Source organism: Monodelphis domestica, chromosome 1 (assembly GCF_027887165.1).
Source record: "Monodelphis domestica isolate mMonDom1 chromosome 1, mMonDom1.pri, whole genome shotgun sequence".
In the NCBI taxonomy this organism is placed as follows: domain Eukaryota; kingdom Metazoa; phylum Chordata; class Mammalia; order Didelphimorphia; family Didelphidae; genus Monodelphis; species Monodelphis domestica.
In genome coordinates, this window is record NC_077227.1 from 21,341,701 (window position 1) to 21,365,883 (window position 24,183).

The 24,183-nt window shown below is 43.2% G+C and overlaps 1 protein-coding gene across 11 annotated transcripts in view; it reads right to left on the reverse strand.

The window, feature by feature from the left end:
• The window catches only part of ANK3 (ankyrin 3), a 754,092-nt gene that overhangs the window by 409,733 nt on the left and 320,176 nt on the right, over nucleotides 1-24,183 (reverse strand). For 4 of the 11 annotated variants that reach the window (XM_056795847.1, XM_056795838.1, XM_056795826.1 and 1 more), the window contains exon 1: nucleotides 1,743-5,589. The exons of 2 other annotated variants lie outside the window; for them this stretch is intronic. In XM_056795847.1, the coding sequence (XP_056651825.1) occupies nucleotides 1,743-1,856 (114 nt within the window). In that variant the 5' untranslated portion in view covers nucleotides 1,857-5,589. Of the gene's footprint in view, nucleotides 1-1,742; nucleotides 5,634-24,183 lie in introns of those variants that run through there. 5 more of the 11 variants (XM_056795832.1, XM_007478282.3, XM_056795804.1 and 2 more) reach the window with 4 other exon arrangements.

A 24,183-nucleotide genomic window follows, 5' to 3' on the forward strand; every position in this document is an offset into this window, starting at 1 on the left:
GGGGGACCCTGACAATATTCAGAGAGGGGAGCCCTTATTTCTCTCCCTCCTCTTCGGGCTGCCGGTGCCCTGGGGTAGTGATAACAAGGCATTTTGATCGTTAGAACATATGCTTCTGCTACCCAAAGCCAGGAACTTCTCTCACCCCATCCCTCCCCCATTGGACTGCCATGGACCCAAGCACGGCCACAGTGCCCGGTGGAGAGCAAAGGAGAGCGGCATGGCCAGGCTGGCTTGGCCAACAAGTCTTCTCTAACCTGTGGGCATCCAGGATCACCCTGTAGCTTTCGGCAGCCCAGTGATAAATCAGGGGGAGGGGGGCAGGTCCATAGCGACACAGCCGCATCCCGACAGAACACGACAAAATTAGAACTAGACGGGAGAGGATCTGGGGATTTCATGAGCTCTGCCGTGCAAGGCCCCGTGAAACCTGCTCGGCAAGGAATATTTCTATCCGAGCTTGAACTTTTGCCAAGAATATCCTCCAAAAGTTTCATTGGCGTCTCCGCTGAAAGGAGAACGAGTCTATATTTAACGTCCTGCAGCCCTCCAAGTCCTCCCCCTAACGTGCGCGCGGCGTGGAACAAAAGGGCTCGGCGCCCCATGCGCGTGTGGGGTGTGCTCCCACCATGACGGAAAACCAAAGGAGAAGAGGCAGCCAAATGCGGACAGCCCCAAGGAGGCCCCTCTGCTGAAAGGAACGGACGTGTCATTGAGCAAGTGCCTGCCTCGCACCAGCGCTCAGAGCCAAGGAAGAGGATCCGTCCCTTGGGGATCCTCACAAAGCCCCATAAAAATGCTTTACGACCTCAAGTCTGTATTCACAGCATGGGCTTTGGGCGCCATTCGAGGAATCGCCCTGGAAGATGCCGAAAGCAGCCCGGGGCTGGCTGGTTCTCAGGTGTCTGAGTTAAGGGCGCAGCCGGCAGACACTCCACAAGGACTTTTCCATTGTAACAGAACACCCCTGACCTAGAATAGGCCCCCACCCTGCTCTGCCTCCCAGTGTGCAAACCCCACACCAGGCTGTGCAGAGCCTCTAGTCAGGCAGCTCTCGATGGGCCACAGAAATTTCTGCATTCAGGATAACGACCCAGGAGAGAAAGAGCAGCATCTGTCATCTCGCCATGCATTCGACAAAAGAAAGTTCCTTCTCGCCTACTATTGCTGCAGTGTTCTCTGACCCCATACACCTTGCAGAAATCAGGGCAAAACGAGAAAATAAAGGGGAAAATAAGAATAAAACAGCCCCAAAGCAGGAAATGACTTCTCTGCTACGCCTATAAGGTCATGGATTTGTTGGGGGGGGGGAGCCCTCCCATGTGACACAGTTCCTGCACAAAGATGGAGAAAGACCCACAAGAAGTGGCAAGGCTAACTTTAGAGCCTTCCCTTCAGCCCTCAGGTCCATCCGGCACATTTAACCTTGAAATGGTTATGGAGAAACTACTTTAATTCCCTTGTAACACATTTTTCGTGTGTGTGTGTCATGGAAACCTGACAATTCCTATGTGAAATGAACACACAGTGTCTGCATCATCCCCGCAATCATCCAGCAATCAGATAAAGCATCCCATTTCCCTACAAATCCCATGCCTGTGGACCACCATCTCTCTGATCAGCTGGCCCCAGCTGCCTCCCCCAGAATAAAGAAAGCCCACCATGCTTTTGCCAGATGCAAAGAGGAGATTAAAACAAAGGAATCCAGGCAAGATTCTTTGCCCTGGTCCAAGGAAAGATACCTTTTTCTTCCGATCTCGGGACCGTTTTCGGTGCTTCCTTTTTTTCTCAGTCTCCTCTTCAGCATTGATTTCTAAATCCCTGTTTTTCTTTAACTGGGATGCTGCATGAGCCATAATGCATTTAAGAAATCCTTAAAGACAGAGCTTCCTTGGAGGGAGAAGAAAGATGAGAAGGTGATCTCCTCGGGCACCTTTAAGCAGCTTCACAGAAACATTCCAATCCCTGACAAGAGTCCTTTTGGCCAGAAGCAGGAAGGCATTGAAAAGACAGGCAGAGATGCTGGCTGAAGCTCAGGCTGAGGCAGAAAAACGCCTGGTCTCCGGCTTCCTCCTACACCTTCCTTTACCTGAGCCTTCGCAAAAGGGTGCAGCCATAGTAATGCATTTAACGTAATGAAAAAGACAGCTGGGACAGAGAAGGCTGCTGGATTGTGGCTGTATCCCCTGCCACCAGCTGGAAGTGCCTAAGTCCTCTCACGGAAGGGGGAACACAGCAAAGGATGCTCCCCCGTAGGAGAAAAAATCCAGAGTCACCACACAGGCAGCAGCCAGCAGCCAGCACCGATTCTGAAAATCTATTTTAGAAACCCTCGAAAAAAGGACAGGGCTGCAATTTATCCATCCCTGCCGGGCTGCTCGGAGAAGCATTTAACCTCTAAGAGAATGGAGCAGTTCCGACGTTAGCTTAACTGCTGATGGTAACCAGAAAAATTAAAGACATTTCTTTGCATCAAATGTCACTCTGCTCCGGAGACCCCGGTGCATGATGGAGGAAACAATGCATGCCTTGCTGGTCCCAACAGTGCGTCCTTTATGCTGAATTATCAATCCCAGGGCATTTGGTGAGAGAGGATTACAGAAAGCCTTGTCTTTGGAAAAACAACATGCTTATTACAACACATCACACAGAAAGATGTGATCGTGTTGGCGTGCCGAACAGATGCCCGATTCATCGGAGGGTCCCGGCACCGTTCTCTGGCTGTAGCCCATGGCCCCAGAATGGGCCAATGGCGAGTGGAATCCCCTGGTCCGAGTGGGCAAATATGGAGATTGGGGCTTTCATGGAGGGCTGGCTTCAATCACCTTACTCTCCCTGCCACCTGAGTCCCTCAGTGACTGCAGCTCCTGAATATTCATCATGGGAGGGGGAAATAGCAGCAAGGTTCAAGGCCTGCACAAGTCCCAGGAAAAAGCTGCAGTGTAGGCACGGGATAAGAAATGCAGGAAGCCGTACCCCACCCCCACCCCCAAACACAAGAAACATGTTCCAGTGCCTCCACTTAGAAATCCCTCCTAGGATCAAGAAATGGAACTCTAAGGATTGGAATCCTGCTTGGCAAAAAGAAAATCCTTGAAGAAGCCTGCCAGGCTGGAATGAACAGATCGCAGAGTCAGGAGATTTGGGCACGCTCCAATAGTTCATGATCGCAAGTGCACAAGACTTGGTGGGGCTGGCTGCTCCAGTGTGGGATCAGCCTGAAGCATGGCACCCAGCCGGATCCATGGGGTGAATTCGGGCTCCCAGGGAGCATCCTCCCCACACTTATGATACCTGAAAGGTACAGATTCCCACAAACAGCCTCTACTCGGCCGCCATGTTTGAGACTGAAGGATGGAAGATCCTCCTCTGGTTTTGGAGGACCAGTGATAAAACTGGAAACCACTCCTATCCTTTAGCTATGGTGCCTAATGCTAAGGCAGGCTGCAGAGGATCCTGGGTCCCGATCAATCACTGAGATAAAGACTCATCTCAGGTTTCACCCTCCTTTTCAAGCACTTTCCCGGTTTGTATGATGATAGCCAATGGGAACATGGAGGCAACTCTTAAGTTACGATCATGAGCTGGAAAGACTTCAGAGGCCATAGAGTCAGGCCTCTTATTTATAGATAAGTCAACAGAGACCCAGAGAAGGTAAGTGATCTGTGTAAGGTCACACAGCTAGGAAGGACCTGAAGAACAATTTGGATTTATGGATCCTGAGGCTAATTCCACAGTGGAATGCCAGCTCTAGCTATAGAGCTCTGCTCTATACTGAGCTAAAACGACTTGGCTATGGGTCACCCTGGCTGTTGACATGACTTGGACCACTCTAGCTAGGAACAAAGCTTAATGAAGGTCTACCATTTTGATGACATTTGTAATCATAGCAACTCCTAAAGTCATTGAGAATTCATCAAAGAAGGAAATACCCTCCAGATAGGATTGTCTTTTAAGAGAAGTTCAGAGACATTGAGATAGAAGGGAGTTCAGAGCCCATTCATCCAAACTCCTCATTTTACAGGTCAGAACACAAAATTGTAGGAATTATAAAGGAACTTGCCCAAAGTCACTCACACAACAGCTAGTAAGTATCAGGGGCAGGATTCAAATCCGAGATCTCTGACTCTAAAGCCTGTGTCTTTTCTACTGAATCATGAATTTACAGATCCTTGAAGTCAGTTTGTACTATCCTGAAAGAAAAGGACCATTTAGGGATGGATGGCTCACCTCCAAAGCCTAAATGCCTGAGAGTTTCTTGTTGTAAAAGAGGAAGAAACAATTTCAAAATTCAGTGAGCTGAGTCCAGAGAGAGAATAACCCTAACCCAACATAGCTTCATCAAAGAAATCAAACAATTCTTTGCTAGAAGGAACTGTTTAAATAATTTTAACAGGTGGGCAGGGAGAAATCAACAGACTTTATTTGCATGTGTTTTATGTATACAAAACATTCCACACTTTCCAGGAACAATCACAAAAATACATTTTTCCTGCTATAAAAATAATGGAAGAGTCCAGTGAAAAAGTTGGTTTGGTGCCCACTGACTCCTGGAAGGCTTCTCTTCCCCCTATTTTGGAGATGCCAAGGATCTCAAGAAATACAGCTGTGATGGCCTTGTTGGCCAAAAAAAAAAAAATCCCTTCACAGGAGAGGGAAATGGTTGGAAAGGAAGCAAGAGAAAGAATGGAGAAGGAGTGCCCAGAGCAATTAAAAATGGCAAGGCCTTCCCTCATTGTGTTTAAATTGGTTTAGATCAACAAAGGTTAATCTGAAACTTTAAAACAAGTTTTCATGTATTATTCAACAGGGCTCTGACCTATTTCCTTCTGGGCTTCCTAGCAGAATCCAGAAGGTAAGATGCTTTATCTTCCTGGCCTCTAACTCTGTCTCACAGGCTCTAAAGCTCTTATCACCAGCATAGTTTATTCCAGTCATCTCCATTGCTCCTTCCTCCTTCTACCTCTCTCAAAGCCCTAGGAGCACAGTGATCTGGTCTTATCTCCATAAGGTACTCTCTCCTGCAGTACCTTGCCCCATGTTTCTCCTATAGTATACTTTTTTCCCTCTAACCCTTCTATCTTATCTAAGTATTGATTTCAATGAAGAAGAGCAGTAAGGGTTAGGTAATTGAGGTTAAGTGACTTGCCCAGGATCACACAGCCATGAAGAATCTGAGTTCAGATTTGAACCCTCTCATCTCCAGATCTGGTTTTCTACCCACTAAACCACCTAACTGCCTCCATAATAAACTCTTCAAAACACTGAATGTTGAATTTATGGAATGAATAAAAGGATGAAGCATGGTGTGGAGGATAGATTTAGAATCAGAATCAGAATTTACAATCAGAAGGTTTTCAAATACCAACTGTTCCAGTTGCTACTAATGGGCAGCCCTCCAAACCATTGGGGATCTCAGTTTCCTCATCTGTAAAACAAGAAGGTTGGGGGGGGGCAGCTGGGTAGCTCAATGGATTGAGAGCCAGTCCTAGAGACAGGAGGTCCTAGGTTCAAATCTGGCCTCAGCCACTTTCCAGCTGTGTGACCCTGGGCAAGTCACTTGACCCCCATTGCCTAGCCCTTACCACTCTTCTGCCTTGGAGCCAATACACAGTATTGATTCCAAGATGGAAGGTAAGGGTTTAAAAAACAAACAAACAAGAAGGTTGGAATAGATGATGTCTCAGCCCCTTCTGACTCTAAGTTGAAATGCAAAAGTGAATGCTTCCTTGACACAATCTAGGTCAGGGTTTCATAAACATTTTTTTGTGTCTTGTGAGTCCACTTTAGTCAACTGGTGAAATCTAAGGGTCTCTTCAAAGAGGAATGGATTAACATGGACAAAATAAAATGCATATGATTGCAAAGTAAACCACTTATATTGAATAAATGGAATTTCTTTCCACTCACATTGAGTCCTTGAAATGTATCTGCAAAACCATGCTAAGAAGCTCCATTCTAAGCACTACACACACACACACACACACACACACACACACACACACACACACACACACTAAATTGATTTGTTGAATGATTACAATAATGAATGGATGTAACCTGAGTTTATGTACATTTCTTCATAATAGTTTCCCAGTGGCAGTCAAGCTAGAAATCATGGGGCCAACTCACAGGTAAAAAACAAGGAGAGTGAGTGGCTGAGGAGCCCCAAATGTGATTTCACAGGTGAAAACAACCTTAAATCCACAATGACCTAGGCTGGTTGGGGAGAGAGACACAGGGGATAAAGATTCCCCACCAGGCTGGGGAAACACTTGGAACTCAGAGAATTATGTGCATCTAGTAAATCCTTCATGTCATGGCACCCACTTTGGAGCTTTTCAGCCCCTTGGAGGGATGCCTAAAACTTCTTGGCTTTTTCTTGCTCTCCCCTCAAGCAGACCCACACTTGGCCAATGAAACTGTTGCAATGAAGGTGTCATCGCTCTCGTCAACACCCTCCATGGTCTCTTGGGCTTGTAGGGATCAGACAATCAGGTGTGAACTCTTCAACCAGACAAAACCAACACTAGAGCTTAATTTCCTGACATTTTCTCATGGTCACGAGCTTTCGGGGACTCTGTTTTTAGACAGAAAACTTTGGACAGCAACTTCACCAAGTGAAGTCAGACACACCTGTACATTTTTCATTTAACTGTTGACTTCAAGATCAAGCCACCTATACTCCCGTTTCATCCTCAGCTGCTTTCAGTGTACAACAATCAATAATCTGGAAGCTCCCGAGACACCAGAAGCACAAAGACAAGTTATCCTTTAAAAAGATTTGGGTCAGATCTCGAATTTCATTGGCATTGAGGACTCCCGGTGAGGAAATTCCCTCTACCAATGCATATGGGAACTGGGTATTAGTCCTGGAGTTGTCCAGAGAACTCAAAGGCTGGGTGACTTATTCAGGATTACAAAGCCTGCCCAAGGGAGTGGACCGAGACTTGAATACAGTGTTTTCTGACTCCATGCTGTATGTTTTTTTAATTAAAAACATTTTAAACCCTTATGTTCTGTCTTAGAACCAATACTATGTCCAAATGTGTGTCTCAAGAGTTCTTCCCATTCAGGAGTTATCAGCAGAGAATAAGGTTCTAGGACTAATAATAATAATAATAATAATAGATAGCATTTATGGAGGATTCTAAGCTTTGTGAAATGATGCATATAAATATGTTTGCATCTATATATATATTATATATTTAGTTTTTAAAATCCTTACCTTCTATCTTAGAATCAAAATGGTATATTGGTTCTAAGGCAGAAGAGCAGTAAGGGCTAGGCCATGGGATTGAGTGACTTACCCAGGGTCACACACCTAGGAAGTTCCTGAGGTCATATTTGAACCCAGGACCTCCCACTTCTAGATTTGTTTCTCAATCCACTGAGTCACCTATATTATATATATTCACAACAACCTGCTGTGGAAGGTGCTAATTTGATCCTATTGTCTTCCTTTCACAGATGAGATAGCTGTCAGAGGGGTCAAATATCAGGGGCCAGATTTGAACTCAGATTCCCTGGACTCCAGACCCAGAGCTCTGTGTCCCCTTTTGGGGGGATCAGTTCCAGTGAACCAAGTTCCATCTTTGCACTGGTGATACACTGGACATGGAGGAGAGAAGAAATCCAGAAGCAAGTTCTATGGCTCGAAACTCCAAGATTTCAGGTTAGTTTCGAAGTGAGCAGACCCTCATCCCTCCCCAGGCAACCTCCACTCTCCACAGAATACTGGTGCCCTGGCTAGGGCTTTGCTCAGGGTTCATCCAGGCCATCCCTCTGCCTCTGGTCAGAAGACACTTAGACAGTTTCCACAACCAGCTAGAAAGCTGACCTGATCTGTAAGGGTCCCTGGCGAAAGTGATTCCAAACCATCTTCTAACGCTTGTTGGAGAAATGACTGTCAGGATGCAAAATGCTACATGTCGAGGTAGGAAGGGGCTGGTACGACTCATCTGGCTGCGGGCACGTCGGCTAAGATCTCTCAGCCTCAGATTGCCCATCTGTCAAATGAGGGCTTTAGACTAGCTGGCCTCTGAGTTTCCTTTCGGCTCGAAATCACAGGACAGCTTCCGCATCCCCAGTCATAAAGCCCTTCATCACCCCTTTTGAGGATAACTTCTGAGGAAGGGTGCTGAGGTCCAGGATCCAGTAAACACTGGTATTTGGTAAGACTTGCATTCCAGCAGAGCATGTGGTAGGAAGCCTATGAAATTACATTAAATCCTGAATCAATGATTTATTCATAAATAATCTCCTTAAAATGAAATACCCTGACATGCTCCATGAAATCCAGGCACTGCCTAGTCTCATTTTTGGATAGAAAGGTTGTCCACTTTGTAAGATGACATTCAAATATGACTTTGTCTGGTCCTTGAGAATGACCACTTAAAAAACTAGTAATCTAAGAAAAAAGAAAGATCCTCACACCAACATTTCATTTCCCATCTCTATAGCTTTGCCCAGGCTGTCTTCCATGCCAGGAGTGCCATCCCTTCTTATCATTGCCCTTTAGAATCTACCTCTTTGAAAGGAAGCATCACTTCCTTCCTGATCTCCTTTGCTACTATTTTTTCCCTTTCTTAATTCCTTTATATTTATTTTTAATATATTGTGGCTACACTTAAGTATATCTTGTATATACTTCTATGTGTGTGTGTTGTCTCCCTGAGTGAATGTATACATGACTCCCCACCCACCCCGTGCACTCTTCAGCCCAACAAGAGCCGCCTTCTGACTCTCCTTGCCATGGCTCCATTTCCATGTCCCATCTCTTTGCACAGGCTGCCCTTCATGCTTGGTGAGCACTTCCCTTCATCTGCCCCTTGGAAATCCCAGTTTCCATCATGACTCATCTCCAACATCGCCTTCCACTTGAAGTCATTGCTTGTTCCCCTGGCTGCTAGGACTGGACATGTTTTGTGCCCAGCTAGACATCAGGGGTTCTTAGTCTAGAGTCTGTGAACTTAAAAAAAGATGACTTTCATTCCTTGTTTTTAACCCTTACCTTCCGTCTTAAAATCAATACTGTGCACTGGTTCCAAGCCAGAAGAGCAGTAAGGGACAAACAACTTGCTAAGTGACTTTCCCAGGGTCACACAGCTAGGAAGTGTCTGAGGGCAGATTTGAACCCAGGACCTCCCATCTCCAGGGCTGGCTCTCAATCCACCTAACTGCGCCTACAATGTTGACTTCCCCATTAGAAGAGAAGGCCCTTGATGGCAGAGATAATGTCTTATTTGCTTTGAATCCCCAGCACCCAGCACAGTGACTAGCATGTGGTAGGAGCTTATGACCGATGGTCTTTCTCTAGGGTTGATGCCTCTTAGAAGACTTACAGTTGAACTGTTCCAGGGAGACAGAGAGGAATGCTGGGGGGAAGTCACAAGTGCAAAGGGAGCAAAACAAAAAGATAACAGAAATATTGCCAAGCTTTGCCTCTGAAAGGCAAGTCTTAACAATCTTGACAAGGGTTCACAATAGAGGAGAACATGTGGCTCCATGGAATGAGAACTATTCCAAGCGCCTCCCCCTTCAGCTGCCTGCAAAGCCAAAGTGGAAGTCAAAATATTTTTACCTCCCAATGAAAAATGATATCTGGCTCCATTGTCACTTCATTATCTCTGGCATCTTACAAAAAAAGGCGATGTCAAGCCCCTGAGCAGGCTCTGAACTCCAGAAGAAGGACGAGCATCCTAATCGCCCACTTATAAATGTCCAGAACGCACCTAACGATTCTAAGGGGCTGCCAGAGGTTCTGAAATCCTAGACTTTCTAACTAAATGTGACCCAGATCCCCCCCCATTGGGCAGCCAGGGGTCCCTTCTGCCTGGGCACCCTGTCCATCGGCTGCATCTCGAGTGAGTCCATGAGCAGTTGGCCGTAGCATCCTCCTTGCCCTCCTCATCCCAGATAGCACTATACATCCTGACCCAGTCTGACCTAGATGCTGGAAAGCAAGCCAGCTGGCCATCCACATGCCAGCTGCTGCTCTGACCTGACATAGGGGGAACGGGGCAGGTGTGCCGAGCTGGAGCTGGCTTCCCTTGAGTTCCCTATTGTAGATCCAGGAGGTCTGGCCGCAAGGAGCCTATTCCTGCACCTGCAAACCTGAGACTGTCACTCCCCTGGCATGGCTGACCTGAAATAGTGAAGAACAACAAGACTGGGAGCCCTGCCCTGGAGGCACTGGAGCCTGGGGACCAATTTTTTCCTAATGTGCAGACTTGGCCAACTGTGTCACCTTCCCTTCCTTAATAAACTCTGGTGGCTCCCTATTGCCACTGACTCAAATATCAACCCTCTCTTTGGCATCCAAAGTCCTTCACAGCCTGGCTGGCCCCTTCCAGCCTTTCTAACCTTTTCCCTCTTGATTCCTCTCCGTATGTTCTACCATCCAGATTGCCATTCCTAAACTCAACTCTCCATCTCCTGACTCAGTGCTTTGGTTCTGACTGTCTTCCTTACCTGGAATGTTTTCCTGCTTCATCACTGTTTCTCAGATTCCCTGAATACCTTCAAGATTCAGCTCAAATTCTACATTCTGGAGGGAAGACTTCCTCAGTCAATCCCCAATACCACCCTTCCCCCCCCCAATTCCTTCCTTTGATGATGACCTTCTGTTTATATCTTGTAGTTGCATCCTTATTTGCAGTTCTCTCCTCCATTAGAATGTGAGCTCCTTGCGGGTAGGGACCATGGCTTTGTTTATCACTGCATTCCCAGCATTTATCATGATTCAGGGCACATGGTAAGTTCATTTCATTTTTCTCCTTCCTTCCTTCTTTCCTCCATCCCTTCCTCCATCCCTTCCTCCATTCTTTCTTTCTTTCTTTCTTTCTTTCTTTCTTTCTTTCTTTCTTTCTTTCTTTCTTTCTTTCTTTCTTTCTTTCTTTCTTTCTTTCTTCCTTCCTTCCTTCCTTCCTTCCTTCCTTCCTTCCTTTCTTTCTTCCTTCCTTCCTTCCTTCCTTCCTTCCTTCCTTCCTTCCTTCCTTCCTTCCTTCCTTCCTTCCTTCCTTCCTTCCTTCCTTTCTTTCTTTCTTTCTTTCTTTCTTTCTTTCTTTCTTTCTTTCTTTCTTTCTTTCTTTCTTGCCTGCTTACTTTCTTGCTTTCTTTCTCTTTCTCTCTCTTCCTTCCTTCCTTGCTTGCTTCTGTCTTAGAAGTAATGCTAAATATTGATTCTAAGGCAGAATAATAGTAAAGGCTAGGCCATGGAGATTAAGTGACTTGTCCAGGGTCACAGAGCTAGGAAGTGTCTAAATCTAGATTGGAACCCAGGACCTCTTGTCTCTGGGCCTTGTTTTCAAACATGCTAATTTCTTAATGTTTACTATGTGAATTATCTTACTCTACTTCCATTAATATGAATTTGATCAAATGACTATAAGAACACAGATTGCCTAATTGGAAGGATTATCAATCCTCAGTCCAATCCCCTTATTTTACATGTGAGAAAAGTGAGGATCATGGGGTTCAGTGATTTGTCCTTGTACCTTAGTTTCCTTATCTATAAAATCACCATTTGGACTATATTGGTGGTTCTAAACCCTTCTGATCTCAGGACCCCTTTTTGCCTTTACTAATTCTTGAGGACCCTCCAAAGAGCTTTTGTTTATGTGTTTGCCACATTAGAAATTAAATCTTCATATTATTACAAAAATAGTTTTGACCTCTTGGGCTCTCTGAAAAGGTCCAGGGGATGCCCTTCCCAGAGGTCCTAGACTCCACTGACAATGACTAGACTAAAGGATTTCCAAGGTTTCTTCTCGCTTGAGGTCCCTTAACCCCGTATTCTCCAAAATGGATGTTTTGAATGAACAGAATATGTAGAATGAATGGTGGACACAGACAACATCAAGCGATCCTTCCAAGTCCATACATGACTGAGAAGAGGATTAGTGATAAACAACATACAAGATAAAGAACAGGAAGAATCAAGGGAGAACTTGTGATGAAAAACAGATTCAGAAAACACAGTAGTTACAGTATATACAATGTAAACAGGAATGTTGTGTAATTCTAATGACCAAATTTAACCCTGAAGAAGAGATAGGAGATGCCATCCTCCTCCTTTCTATAAAGTGGGGCAGGAGGGGACTTGGAGTGGGGTAATGTGGACAGTTGGGCTGCGGTAACTGTCCAAAGGGGTTCATGTGTTATTAGTTTCCTTGAATTGTTTTGTGCTTCTTCTTTCCTAATTCTCTCTTCTAAGGAATGGTTCTCTCTCTGATTGAGACTTAGGGAAGGAATGTAATAAAAAATGAAGGTGATCTACACTCATATTTTCTTTTAAATATGTATATAAATATCTATAATATAAAATAATATATATACACACGTAAGTTTGTGTATATTATATATAATATATTCAATTAATTTTTCAAAAATAATCAGGCATATATTTTTTAAAAAGGAGTCTATATGGGCTCTATATAGCTAACCTCTTCCCAAACTTCCTCGAGGTCAGTATTGAGACAGTCTGGCACTGGCTTGCCAAGGACCAAGAAAGGGAAATGGTGGATTTCCAGAACTTGGATTCAGAAGGATCTTCATCAGAAATGTACTCAATGGGTAATATTGCAGGTCTGCATTAGAGATGACTTGAGAACAGATCTGCTTTGGTTAATTATTTGCTGGAAACAAGCAAAGGATCATGAATTTAAAGGTAGAAGAGACCACAGAGGTCATTTGCTCAAACTCCCCTCAAAAATAAGGACCAAGAGAACTCATGACTTGTCCAAGGTCACTTTGAATAATAAATGGAAGAGCCAATATTTGAGCCTAGGTCTTCTGGTTCCAAATTGTGTGTGTGTGTGTGTGTGTCCAGGATCAGATGGCATTTGAGCTTTCTCATCACTGAGATTCCATGTGCATCAGAATGGTTTAGTGTGATGAGTTTCACAGACTTTTATAACAGATTGGTTTTGGGGGGATTACTGTTGGCCCACCCCATCCATTCATTCAATGATGAGCAGGATGGATATCCCTAAATTAAATCATTTAAGTCACTACCAGACTGAAGATGCAATTTTTCCCAGTACTTCGGACTCCACTAACCATGATGGTCTTTAAGGAAAAAGTAATCAGGCCATTTTGTTGGTTCCCACCAAAATTTATTGCCAGGAGGTTTTTTAAAGCACACAGAGTTTAAACAGTCTATTCATGTCCATCTGTAAAGTAGAAAGACTACCACCTGCTTCTCACCTACCTCCCAGGGATACCACCAGGAATAACTAACATCTATGAAACAGTATGAGCACCACAGAAAACAAAAACAAACGCATACATCCAAAGAAGTAGAAAACGCCAGAACCAGGAAGTGCCTCTGAGAACAGCTCATGGCGCCCTCTCACTTTAGAGATCACAGGATCATAGCTTGTAGAACCTCAACCCTTGGCTGGTCCAATGCCTGCCTTTTGTAGATGAGGAAATGGAAGCCCAGAGAGGTTTGTTCTATTTCCCAAAGTCACCCAGCTTGTGAGGGGACAATTCCAGGGCTGGAGCCTTGTCATGTCTCTTTCTATTATACTACACTTCCCCAATAAGAGTCCATGCTGAGTCCAATAGGGATGCTGACTGGTATGCCAAGTGGCTGAATGCCATTCTGCTCCCCTTACAATGGATGTAGCTATTGTAGGACTTTGGGGGATATTCTGTTTGTAGGATCCTGTAGGGTTTTCTCCTTCTTGTAGTCTCAAAGGGTGAATGCTTTTCATGTGGGGCTGGACACAATAAGCTAAGCTTCTAGAAACACAAAAGTAAATATCCAGAATGAAGTTTCAGAGGCCGCCATCTTGTCCAGCCCATAAACAACTGAGAATCCTCTGTACAATGTCCCTGACAGGTGCTCATCCAGTCTTGATTACCCCACTTGGAAGGCAATATCATATATTAAAAAGAATGCTGGCTTTGTAGTCAGGGGACCTGGGTTCAAATCCAACTTTTGGCACTTATTACCTGTGTGGTCTTGGGAAAATCACTTAACTTCCTTAGGCCTCAGATTCTTCTTCTATAAAATGAGTGGGTCCAGACAGCCTTTAGGGTACCTTCCAGCTCTACTTCTGTGACCCTGAGACAAGTCTTTCTTCTCCACACTAGACACTCTCAGTTTGTTTAACTAATACTCATATATGGGAAAGGATGGGACAGGGTACATTGGTTGGAAGAGAGAAAGAAAAAGTGAAAGTAAATGTGTGCTATGGTAACAAGGGTTGGACCTGGAAAAGGGTTAAGGAAAAGACAAAAACCTTCCTCTCTTTATTGATGAAGTGAGGGACTATGAGTAGGTGATAAAGATTACAAAGACTATAAGATAGTCAATGAGTTGGTTAGTTTGGCTGAATAGCTTTTTTATTTAAACACTCACCTTCCATCTTAGAATCAATACTATGTTTTGGTTCTAAGGCTGAAGAGTGATAAGGTCTAGAAATGGGGGTGAAGTGACTTGGCCAGGGTCACACAGCTAGGAAGTGTCTGAGGTCGGATTCGAAACCAGGACCTCCTATCTCTGGGCCTGACTCTCAACCTACTAAGCCACCTAGCTGCCCCCCTGAATAGCTTTTTAAAAAATTGTCTAATTCTTTGCTACATGGAATGGCTTTCTGGGTAGGGGAGGAAAGGGATGGATTTGAAAATGTCTCTGACAGTAGAAGACATTCATAAAATGATATATTTTTTAATGCAAAGAAGAGTGTTTTAGTTATTTCTCAATCCATGGCATCTCCAGTTTGCCAACGATGCATTTTAGGCCTTCATCCAAACCAAAGATTAAGTTCTTGAACAGCACAAGGCCAAGGAACAATTCCTGGATCACTGTACCATAGACCTCCCTTGAAGATAACATTGACCCATTAATGCTTGACTACTCTTTGAGGTTGGTCAGTCATTTAATTGTTGACTGATCCATAGTCCTTTCATTCTCAAAAAGTGAGCCATCATCTCCAATTCTCCACCTAGTCTACAAATCTCTATTTTATCATTGAACCCAGCTTTGGAGCCTTGTCAAATATTTGGCTGAAATTGAGATAAACTAGGCCTCAAGCATTAGGACTTTTTTTCTTACATTGAGCCAAAATTCTCCCACAACAACTTCCAATTTCAGATCCCATTTCTGCCCCCTGGGCCCAAGAATAACAAATTGAATCCTTCTCCTACTCATCAGCCCTTTAAAGGCTTGAAAGCACTTATCAAATCCTTCTCCCAAGTGCTCTCTTCTCCAAGTGAATGTCTTTTCCTTTAGCTGATGCCCTGATGACATAAACTGTGGCCTTTCACTCTCCTGGCTGCCCCATTCTCTAGCTAATCAATGGCTAGTCCAAAACGTAGCACCTGGAACCAAACAATTCCCCAGCTGGCAATTTCTTTCAACATCCAGGGACTGAATTCCTCCAGGACTGGAAACCCCTTCATGATGTCAACAAAGAGTTCTCAAACCACCTCTTCCCTTATCCCATATTTCTATCCCCTATTAACCTTTTTTTGTTCTTTCCATCTAATTATTATGGCTTGCAACTTCTGAAAACTGTTAAAGGTTGCTCCCTTGGCCCTTCTGCATCATGTCAAAGAAAGACAAAGATGACCTCAAGTCTGAAAACATCTCACTGGGACACCAACGATCTGAAGGTCTAGGAATGAAAAAAAAATTATGTGTCCTTTAATACTGGCTACCAGCTGAGGTTCTGTCTCTCAACTCTTTCTCTCATCCTCACCCCCATAAGACAGTAAGTCACTTTAAATACTATCTGATTTAAGGAATGGCTATCCCTGAATTTCCCTTAGAAAATTTAAAGTAACAAACATATTGATTATTGACTAGTATTTTAAGTGTCTCTAAGGAATCAAGAGTCAGTTTGTCAATTTAAGTATTACTTAAGTCCCAGATGTTTGGAGACTTACTCATCTTCTCCTTTTTCCTTCCTCTTCTTCCTTTCTATCATCATCACCATCATCACCATCACTATCTTCTCCATTTGAGAGAGAAGATGTAGAAGTTGGTAAATAAGGGGGTGAACAAAAAGTTCAATGAATCCATCACAAATACTGAATAAAGACCTACTGTGTGTCCCACACTGAGGTACACACTGGGGATACCCACATGAGAGGAACAGCAGTTCATGTTATAGTGTCTAGAACCCTGGATTTGGCTCCTGGGGCTGCTATCTCAATGTAGGATAGGTGATAAGCTTCTGCAAGTTATGTAACTTATCTCAACCTCAGTTTCTCCATTTGGAATGAGGATTAGATCAAATATCTTCTGAGGTTTCTTCCTCTGCCAAATGAAGAAATATTATTAAAGCACTTAGCACAATGCCAGGCACATAGTAGGTGTTCAATATAATGTTTGTTCCCCTCTCTTTCAGTTCTAAATCCAATTTATACAGCATAGCTGGATAGTCTATTCCTACTATGATTTGGTTATTAAGGTGTTTCCTTGATCCATTAAACATGTGTTTAGGAGTTATAAAATTAAAAAGAGCTAGGTTTTTAAAAGACAAGCACATTTTTAATTTTTTTTCTCCTAGATTAAAATGGGAAGGGCCTTATTAAAATATAAATTACTCTTTGATCATGGCAGGTGAAGAGCTGATCCTAAGCAGACCTCAAACACAGATTCTCTTCTTCCAAAATACCCATGTCTCCCAATTATGCTTCAGACTTTCCTTTCTTTTCCTAGACTATACCTCACAAAATAAAGAGGAGCTCCTACACTATCCGAGTCCTAAAGGATCTCAGCAGTTATCTATGCTAAACCATTCCTGACCAAAAAAAATCCCTTCTATAAAACAAGTGGTCATCCATCCATTGTGCTCATTTCTGCTCTAGAGACAAGCAGAAGGAGAGTCTGATTCTATGTCCACATGATTCAAATTCCAATAATTCAAGGTCTGAAAGATTTATTCATGGCTTCTCTGGCAACGTGAGGAAGCCTAGAGATGTCTTTGGGATAGATTTTTAAATTCATAAAATAAAATATGGAATTACAAAAGAAACCAACTATATGGAAATGTCAATAGCAAAAAGTATAAATTTTTAAAACTTTACCTTCCATTTTAGAATCGATTCTGGGATGAGGATGGGAAAAAGAGCTGAGAAGTGTAACCTCAGCTGGTGAGTATTAAAGGACACCTAGATCAATATTGGTTCCAAGTCAGAAGAGCAGTAAAGGCTAGGCAATGGGAATTAAGTGAGGTACCCAGCTAGGAAGTGCCTGAGGCTAGAATTGAACCCTGGACTTTCTATCTTTAGATAATTGAGCTGCCTCCATACAAATATTTTAAAATAAAATGAATTTCCAAACCTTAGGTTAAGAACCCTTAATGCACTGGAAGACAGTCCTGAGAGCCCTCCCTTTGTTATTCTATTCTCCAGGACCTGAGGGAGGCCCTTAATGAGTTGGGCCACTCTCTGTGCTCCTTCCCATGGTATATGAAGAAAAACCTAAACCTTCTTCATGAATTCTGACATAGAATCAGCCACCAAGGCAGGCCTCTTATTAGGTAACATCAGACTCATAGATCTCATCAATCTTCCTATTTTACAGATGAGGAAACTAAGGCCAAGGGAAGTTAAAGGCTTTCCCAAGGTTATAATATAGCAAAAAACCACGGGATATGATTTGAACCCAACCCCTCTAGCTCTCATGTTGCACTTTCACTCCTTCTTAAGCCAATTTAACTCATAAGATTAGACTCACAGATTTATCAGTCTTCCAATAAGTGGTTTGAAATTTCAAAGAATAATTTCTAAATTGCTGAATTAAAGGGAAAAGATGACTTGGCTCTGAGTCAAATGCTATTTGCCATAGAGAAAACAAGTTGTCTTAATTAATTAATTTTGTCTTTAATATAAACATGACAATAACAAAACTGATTTTTCTCCCTAAAAACTCATGTGTTATTAAGACCAGATGGCTCAGGGGATTAGCAATGGGGAAAGACCAGCCTTCACCTCAAGGTCGTTGATTACATTTTTGTGCTAGTTGGCAGGGACAGAAAAGCATGGCCATCTGAGAGCTCTTTGGGAGCCTTGGTCCAGTTCCTACTGCCTAGTTGTCAATGCTGACTTTACAACTGGTTCTCACAAGTACAAAGTCCAGGCATATGGCAGTTTCCTAGTCCATTTCTGCACCATTGTAAAATCTCTTTCAATGTCCCATGTAAGATACATATGTAAAAGACTATATGACCTTGGAACAGTCCCAGGCTTCAGTTCTCTGAAGTGTAAAGTGATGGGTTGTGTAGATGTCAACTGAGGCCCCTTTCTGCTCTAGAATGTAATCGTAAATAGCATGGATATAGCACTTTGAAATTTTTAGAGCACTTTAATTCATTTGATCCTCACAACCATCCTACAAGGTAAGTACTATTATTATAATCATATGTCCAAATCATTTCAGAGTTAAGCAAAATGGAGTAAACAGTGTTAAAGTAAGGCATTCAAATCCTTACCAAAAAGCAGAAGAACTAGGTTCAAATCCCAGCTCTGTTGGGAAGAAAGGAAGAATGGGAGGGAAGAAAAAGAGAAGAAAGGGGAGTGATGGAGAGAGGGAAGGAGGGAGAAAGGAAGGAGGAAGAGAGGGAAGGAGAGGAGAAGGGAGGGGGCAGAGGGAGTAAAGGAAGGAAGAAAAGAAAGAGAAAGAAAGAAAGAAAGAAAGAAAGAAAGAAAGAAAGAAAGAAAGAAAGAAAGAAAGAAAGAAAGAAAGAAAGAAAGAAAGAAAGAAAGAAAGAAAGAAAGAAAGAAAGAAAGAAAGAAAGAAAGAAAGAAAGAAAGAAAAAGGAGGAAAGAAAGTAGGAAAGAAAGAAAAGAAGGAAAGAAAGAAGTTATAAAAAGTATTATCTGGTAAGGAGAGATGTGATATGTTTACCCCCAACATTCTCTATGAAAAAAACCTATTTTTTATTTAAAATTTATTTTTACACCATATTTTTCATGTCTCTTAAAAAATAACATAACAGGAGTTGATATGGGTTGTTACTGGATCACAGTGAGAATCAGTGGGTAAATCCTAACCATGCCCCAGGAGACAAGACTTAGAGTATTCAGAAGTATCTAAAAGGATGCAGTGAGAACGCCAGATTCTTACCTTAACGTCAAATTGATGCTTCATTTAGGCCCATTAGGAATCACTGTTCTATTTGTCACATAAAAGCCAGTTACTTTTAAAAATACCTCACTTATCGGTTGTGTTGTGTGTAAGCAAACCCTGGCAATGACAGCTTGGGAGGAAAGATGCCACACCTGGGACTATTTTTAACAAATCATTTTCCAGCCAACTTTGATTATGTGAAATAATGCGGCCCCTTTCTGTAAATAATCACATGACGAGTGATGAATGAGAGGGTTCTTCCACCTCCTCTGTCTTTATTATTTGAACATAATTGTTGGTCTATTGTCTCCCCCAGTAGAATGTGAGCTCCTTGAGGGAAAGGATCAAGTTTTTGCCCCTTTTTTGGTATCTTTTCACAGAACCTGGCATACTGTAAGTGCTTAATCAATGCTCTTTCATTATAGTTTAAATCCAGCCCCCTTGAGCACAGGAGCTGGTCTTAGGGGCTTGGTTTTGTTATTAGTTTGTTTTTGGTTTGGCATTCCAGAGCTTAGCTGTGCTTAGTGCCTCATAAAGGCTTAATAAATAACCTTATTGAACCGAATGACACAAAATAAAGACTGCTTAATCTTGATGTTTTTATAGAATCAAAGAATTTCACTTTGAAGATGTTAGAGCCCCCTCCAGCTGCTCTCAGGGAAGGGATTCATCCTCCAGCATCCCTGGGCAAGAGAAATAGATCTGGATCACCGTCGTTTTCAGAAAACACCCTTTTCATTTACAGAAATTTCTCTAGCCTATAAAGTAGCTTTGGGAAGTCATCATCCCATTTCACTTCAGTGCGGTGTGTGTGTGTGCACACATGCATGCATCATGCTTTAAACCAGTGTAAGTGAGGAATTCCCTCTACCAAAGCAAATTACTGAATTGGAGCAGCTAGGTGGTTTAGTGGATAGAGAGCACTGTGTCTGGAATCAGGGAGATCTGAGTTCAAATGTGGTTTCAGACACTTCATAACTGGGTGACCCATGGCAGGTTCTACCTGCCTCAGTTTCCTCTTCTGTAAAATGGGAATAATAATAGCATCTACCATCCAGGGGTTGTTGTGAGGATCAAATGAGATAAGAATTAGAAAATAATTTGTAAAGTGCCTGGTTCTTAGTAGGAGCTTTATAACTGGCTGTTGTTGTTATTACTATTATCATATCAGCATTTTTCTGTAGCTTACAGTCTTAGAGAATTACCTGGGGGGACTGAGCAGTAAGCTACCTGGTCCAGGGTCACCCAGCACAGTTCATATATGTCAAAGACTCAAAAGCAGAATTCAAACCCAAAGCTTCCTGACTCTGAGGCCAGCCCTTGATTCACTGAGCCACAGGGATATATCCTGCTGAGACTTCTCATGGGCATGCTCTCTCTCTCTCTCTCTCTCTCTCTCTCTCTCTCTCTCTCTCTCTCTCTCTGTCTCTCTCTGTGTCTCTCTGTGTCTCTCTGTGTCTCTCTGTGTCTCCCTCTCTCTCTCTCTCTCTCTCTCTCTCTCTCTCTCTCTCTCTCTCTCTCTCTCTCTCTCTCTCTCTCTCTCTTTCTTTCTCTCTCTCTCTCTCTATCTCTCTCTCTCTCTTTCTCTCTCTCTCTCTTTCTTTCTCTCTCTCTCTGTCTCTCTCTCTCTCTCTCTCTCTATATATATATATATACTATTATTATTTTTATCATTATAACCAATAGTGACCTCAAAGAAGAGTTAGAAAAGGGCAGCTCTCTCCCCCATCCATACACTTACTTACAGGGGTGGATGGGCTATGGCTGTGGGGCACAGAAAATTTAAAATATATCAGTTCAGTTTCTGAACTGTTCCCCTCTGCCCCCACATAAAGAATGGCTTTATAGGAAGGAGTGAATAAAAACATCCAGAGATATAGTTAAGGTTAGAGAGAGACAGACAGAGAGAAGAGGAGGGGGAGTGAGAGAGGGAAAGGGGAGGGAAAGGGGAGAGACAGAGAGACAGACAGAGAGAGGTGGGTGATTAAAGTGTGTGTGCATGTTTTTTTTTAAAAGATGGTGGCCAGGACCTTTGTAGTCTAGCTGGGTTTTTTGGGGAAGTTCAGACCCTTCTCTAGACCTTAACAAAACTCTTTCTCCAGAGCTCAGCTGAGTCCTGGGTAGATTAACTAATTGCTGTCTCTACAGAATGAAGAAGGCCCCCAGCCACATACCGATGAGATGATGTCTTTTGCCTGACAGCCTGTGGTTATTAACCAAGCCCTGCTGTCAATATACCTGGGGCTGTACACAATAGAAATAAAAACATTCCAAAACAAAGCCCTGGGAACCGGCAGCCAGCAGGTGAGATGCCCAGCTTCCTGCCAGTCTCAGTAGCAGCTCCCACACTCAGTGCATGGCAGCAGCTGCTTTCTCTGATGATCCATCATTTACCAAGAGTTAGTAAGCACCTACTATGTGCCAAGAATTGTGCCAACCATGGGGATACAAAGAGCCAAAGAGAAAACGCTCAAGGAGCTTCCACTCTAACTGGGAAAGCAACAGCCTATCAGAGATAAATACATATAGTCCAATGAGTCTGGCTTCCAAAAGAAGCCAACAAAGCACTGAATAATCAGAGCTCATCATCATTATCATTTTTATGAAACCTACACAAATTACAGGCAAGAACATTCAGGCACAACAGCTGGGGGATCCCCCAAAGCCTCAGAGAGCAGGGGACACATGAGCTCAACTTTCAGGGAGCTCGCCCATCTGACCTCTGCCCAGGAACACTTTTACTCAGAAAGGTAGGACCAAGGCTAGCGACTTGGCTGTCCAGCCAGTCAACATTTATTAAGCTCCTACTAAGCCACAGAGTAGCACTGTAAATGAATAACAAATGGTTGTTAATTGACTAACTGACTGGCCAAACAACACTTTTCCACTGCTAAACAGACTATAGGAATGCCATCTCCCCTGGCTAGACTGCAACATCCTGGAAGGCAGGGCTATTCACCCTCATCTTTGTATCTGCAGGACTTTAGCACAGAGCCTGGCATGGGGTGATGGTCTGATGAATGCTTGTCAATCTACTGATTGGGAAAATGATGTGCACATTTTTACCTGACACTCAAGAATTGGCTTCAGGCAGGTCTTTGGAAAGCTGGGGCTGTGGGGGAGAACTGGGAAAAGAATGTGAACTTTTGTATAGAATTCAGCTCTGCAAAGGGTCTTAGAGATGGTTAAGCCAGTCCCTACCTAGTAGAGATGAGACCATATGGTCAAAGTCCCAGGGGGAGTAAAGAAGCAAAGCTGGGGATGGATTGCACATGATCTCTCTGTCTGTCTATCTGTCTCTGTCTCTGTCTGTCTGTCTGTCTGTCTGTCTCTCCCTCCCTCCCTCTGTCTGTCTGTCTGTCTGTCTCCCTCCCTCCCTCTCTCTCCCCCTCCCTCTCTCCCTCCCTCTCTCTTTCTCTCTTCCCTTCCCTCCCTCCTTTACTCCTTCCCCCCCCCCTCTCTCTCTCTCTCTCTCTCTCTCTCTCTCTCTTTCTTTCTCTCTCTCTCTCTCTCCCTTCCATGTTGAGCCACTCTTACTCCCCTTCTCCCCTGTAGTTACTGTGCCAGAGTTTGCCTCTAATTAAGTTTATTGCATTGGGTTCAAATCTTAACTGCTATTTACTATGTATATTTTGTCAGATCAAGTCACCTCTCTTCTGGGTCTCGGTTTCCTCATTTGTAAAACAATGGCTAGATTATGTGTAAGCCCCTTTCAGCTATAAAACTATGAATCTAAGAACTGGTTTTATTGAGTATGGTGATCAAATATGGAATTGCTATCATTACTCTATTATGTTACTGAGGCTAAGACCTCATAAGTAGGTATTATTACACCAATTCCTGTCATTTGTGCCTCACTAAAGTTTTACAGTCTTGAAACAATTTATTTTGGCCAGTGTCCCAAGGGAAAATGCCAGGCTCATAACAAAGTCTTATTAAAGAAGAGAGTTCATAACTTCGGGAAGTGACGAGCAGAATACAGGAGGTTGGCCCAACCAGTGTTTCCATGCCAAGTGCTTCAGGTGAAACTCCATAAAGGGTGCTGAATACAAAGAAGACCAGTGCCTGGGCCAGGATCAAGGCCAACAGGACAAATCCCAAACCTCCTTCATATATGTATTAATGGGTCTAAGGCCTTTTTGTCTTCTCAGGATACCTTATAGAAAACCAGAATGGTCTTTTTTTTTAACCCTTCTCTTCTGTCTTTGAATTAATATTGTCTATAGGTTTCAAGGCAGAAGAGCAGTAAGGGCTAGGCATTGGGGGTTAAGTGACTTGACCAGGGTCACACAGCTGGGAAGTGTCTGAGGCCAGATTTGAACCTAGCACCTCCCCATTTCTAGATCTAGATCTCAATCCATTGAGCCCTCCCCCCCAGCTATAATGGTCTTTCAAGGAAACTAAACATCAGGGTCCTTCAAAACAGCAGAGCTGTCCTTTGAGAAATCAGTGTCTTTATTTGTAACATAGTAAAAGTAACACTAGCTGGTAAATCTAAGTATAATTCTAAGACTAGGCAAACATGTGACCTCAGGATAAATTAATGAGCCTTTCTTGGTCTCAGTACACCAAATAAGGGAGCTACTATAGTAATAAGTTAAGAAAGGGGTAGATATCTACAAGGCAAAAGTTCTTAATCTGGGGTTCAGGAACTTGTTTATTTCTTTTAGCATCTCTCCTACCAAGATCTTGTCTCACCAGCTAGATTTGCCTTTGAGTCTTGCTTCTGTTGATGCATGATCTTCTTTGTTAATAAAACACACAAATTCACTCAGTTTCCTCATCAGTAAAATGAGGTCACGATTCACACACGAGTAATAAGGACTCTGGCCCCAGGCACAAGATCTGGGTTTGACGCCAGACTCTGACACATAGTGTCGTGACATACGTCACATGATCAAGTAAACCCCAATTTCCATGCCTTCCCTCTGCTGATCATCTCTAACTGGCCCCATCCTCACTTCTTGGTCCATAGTGGTTTCCAAGTTGGCTGCTCCATTAGACTGTGAATTCTTTGAGTGCAGAGACAATCTTTTGACTCTCTCTGGATCCTCTTTCCTTTGCAGAATGCCTGGCACTTAATAAATGTTTTC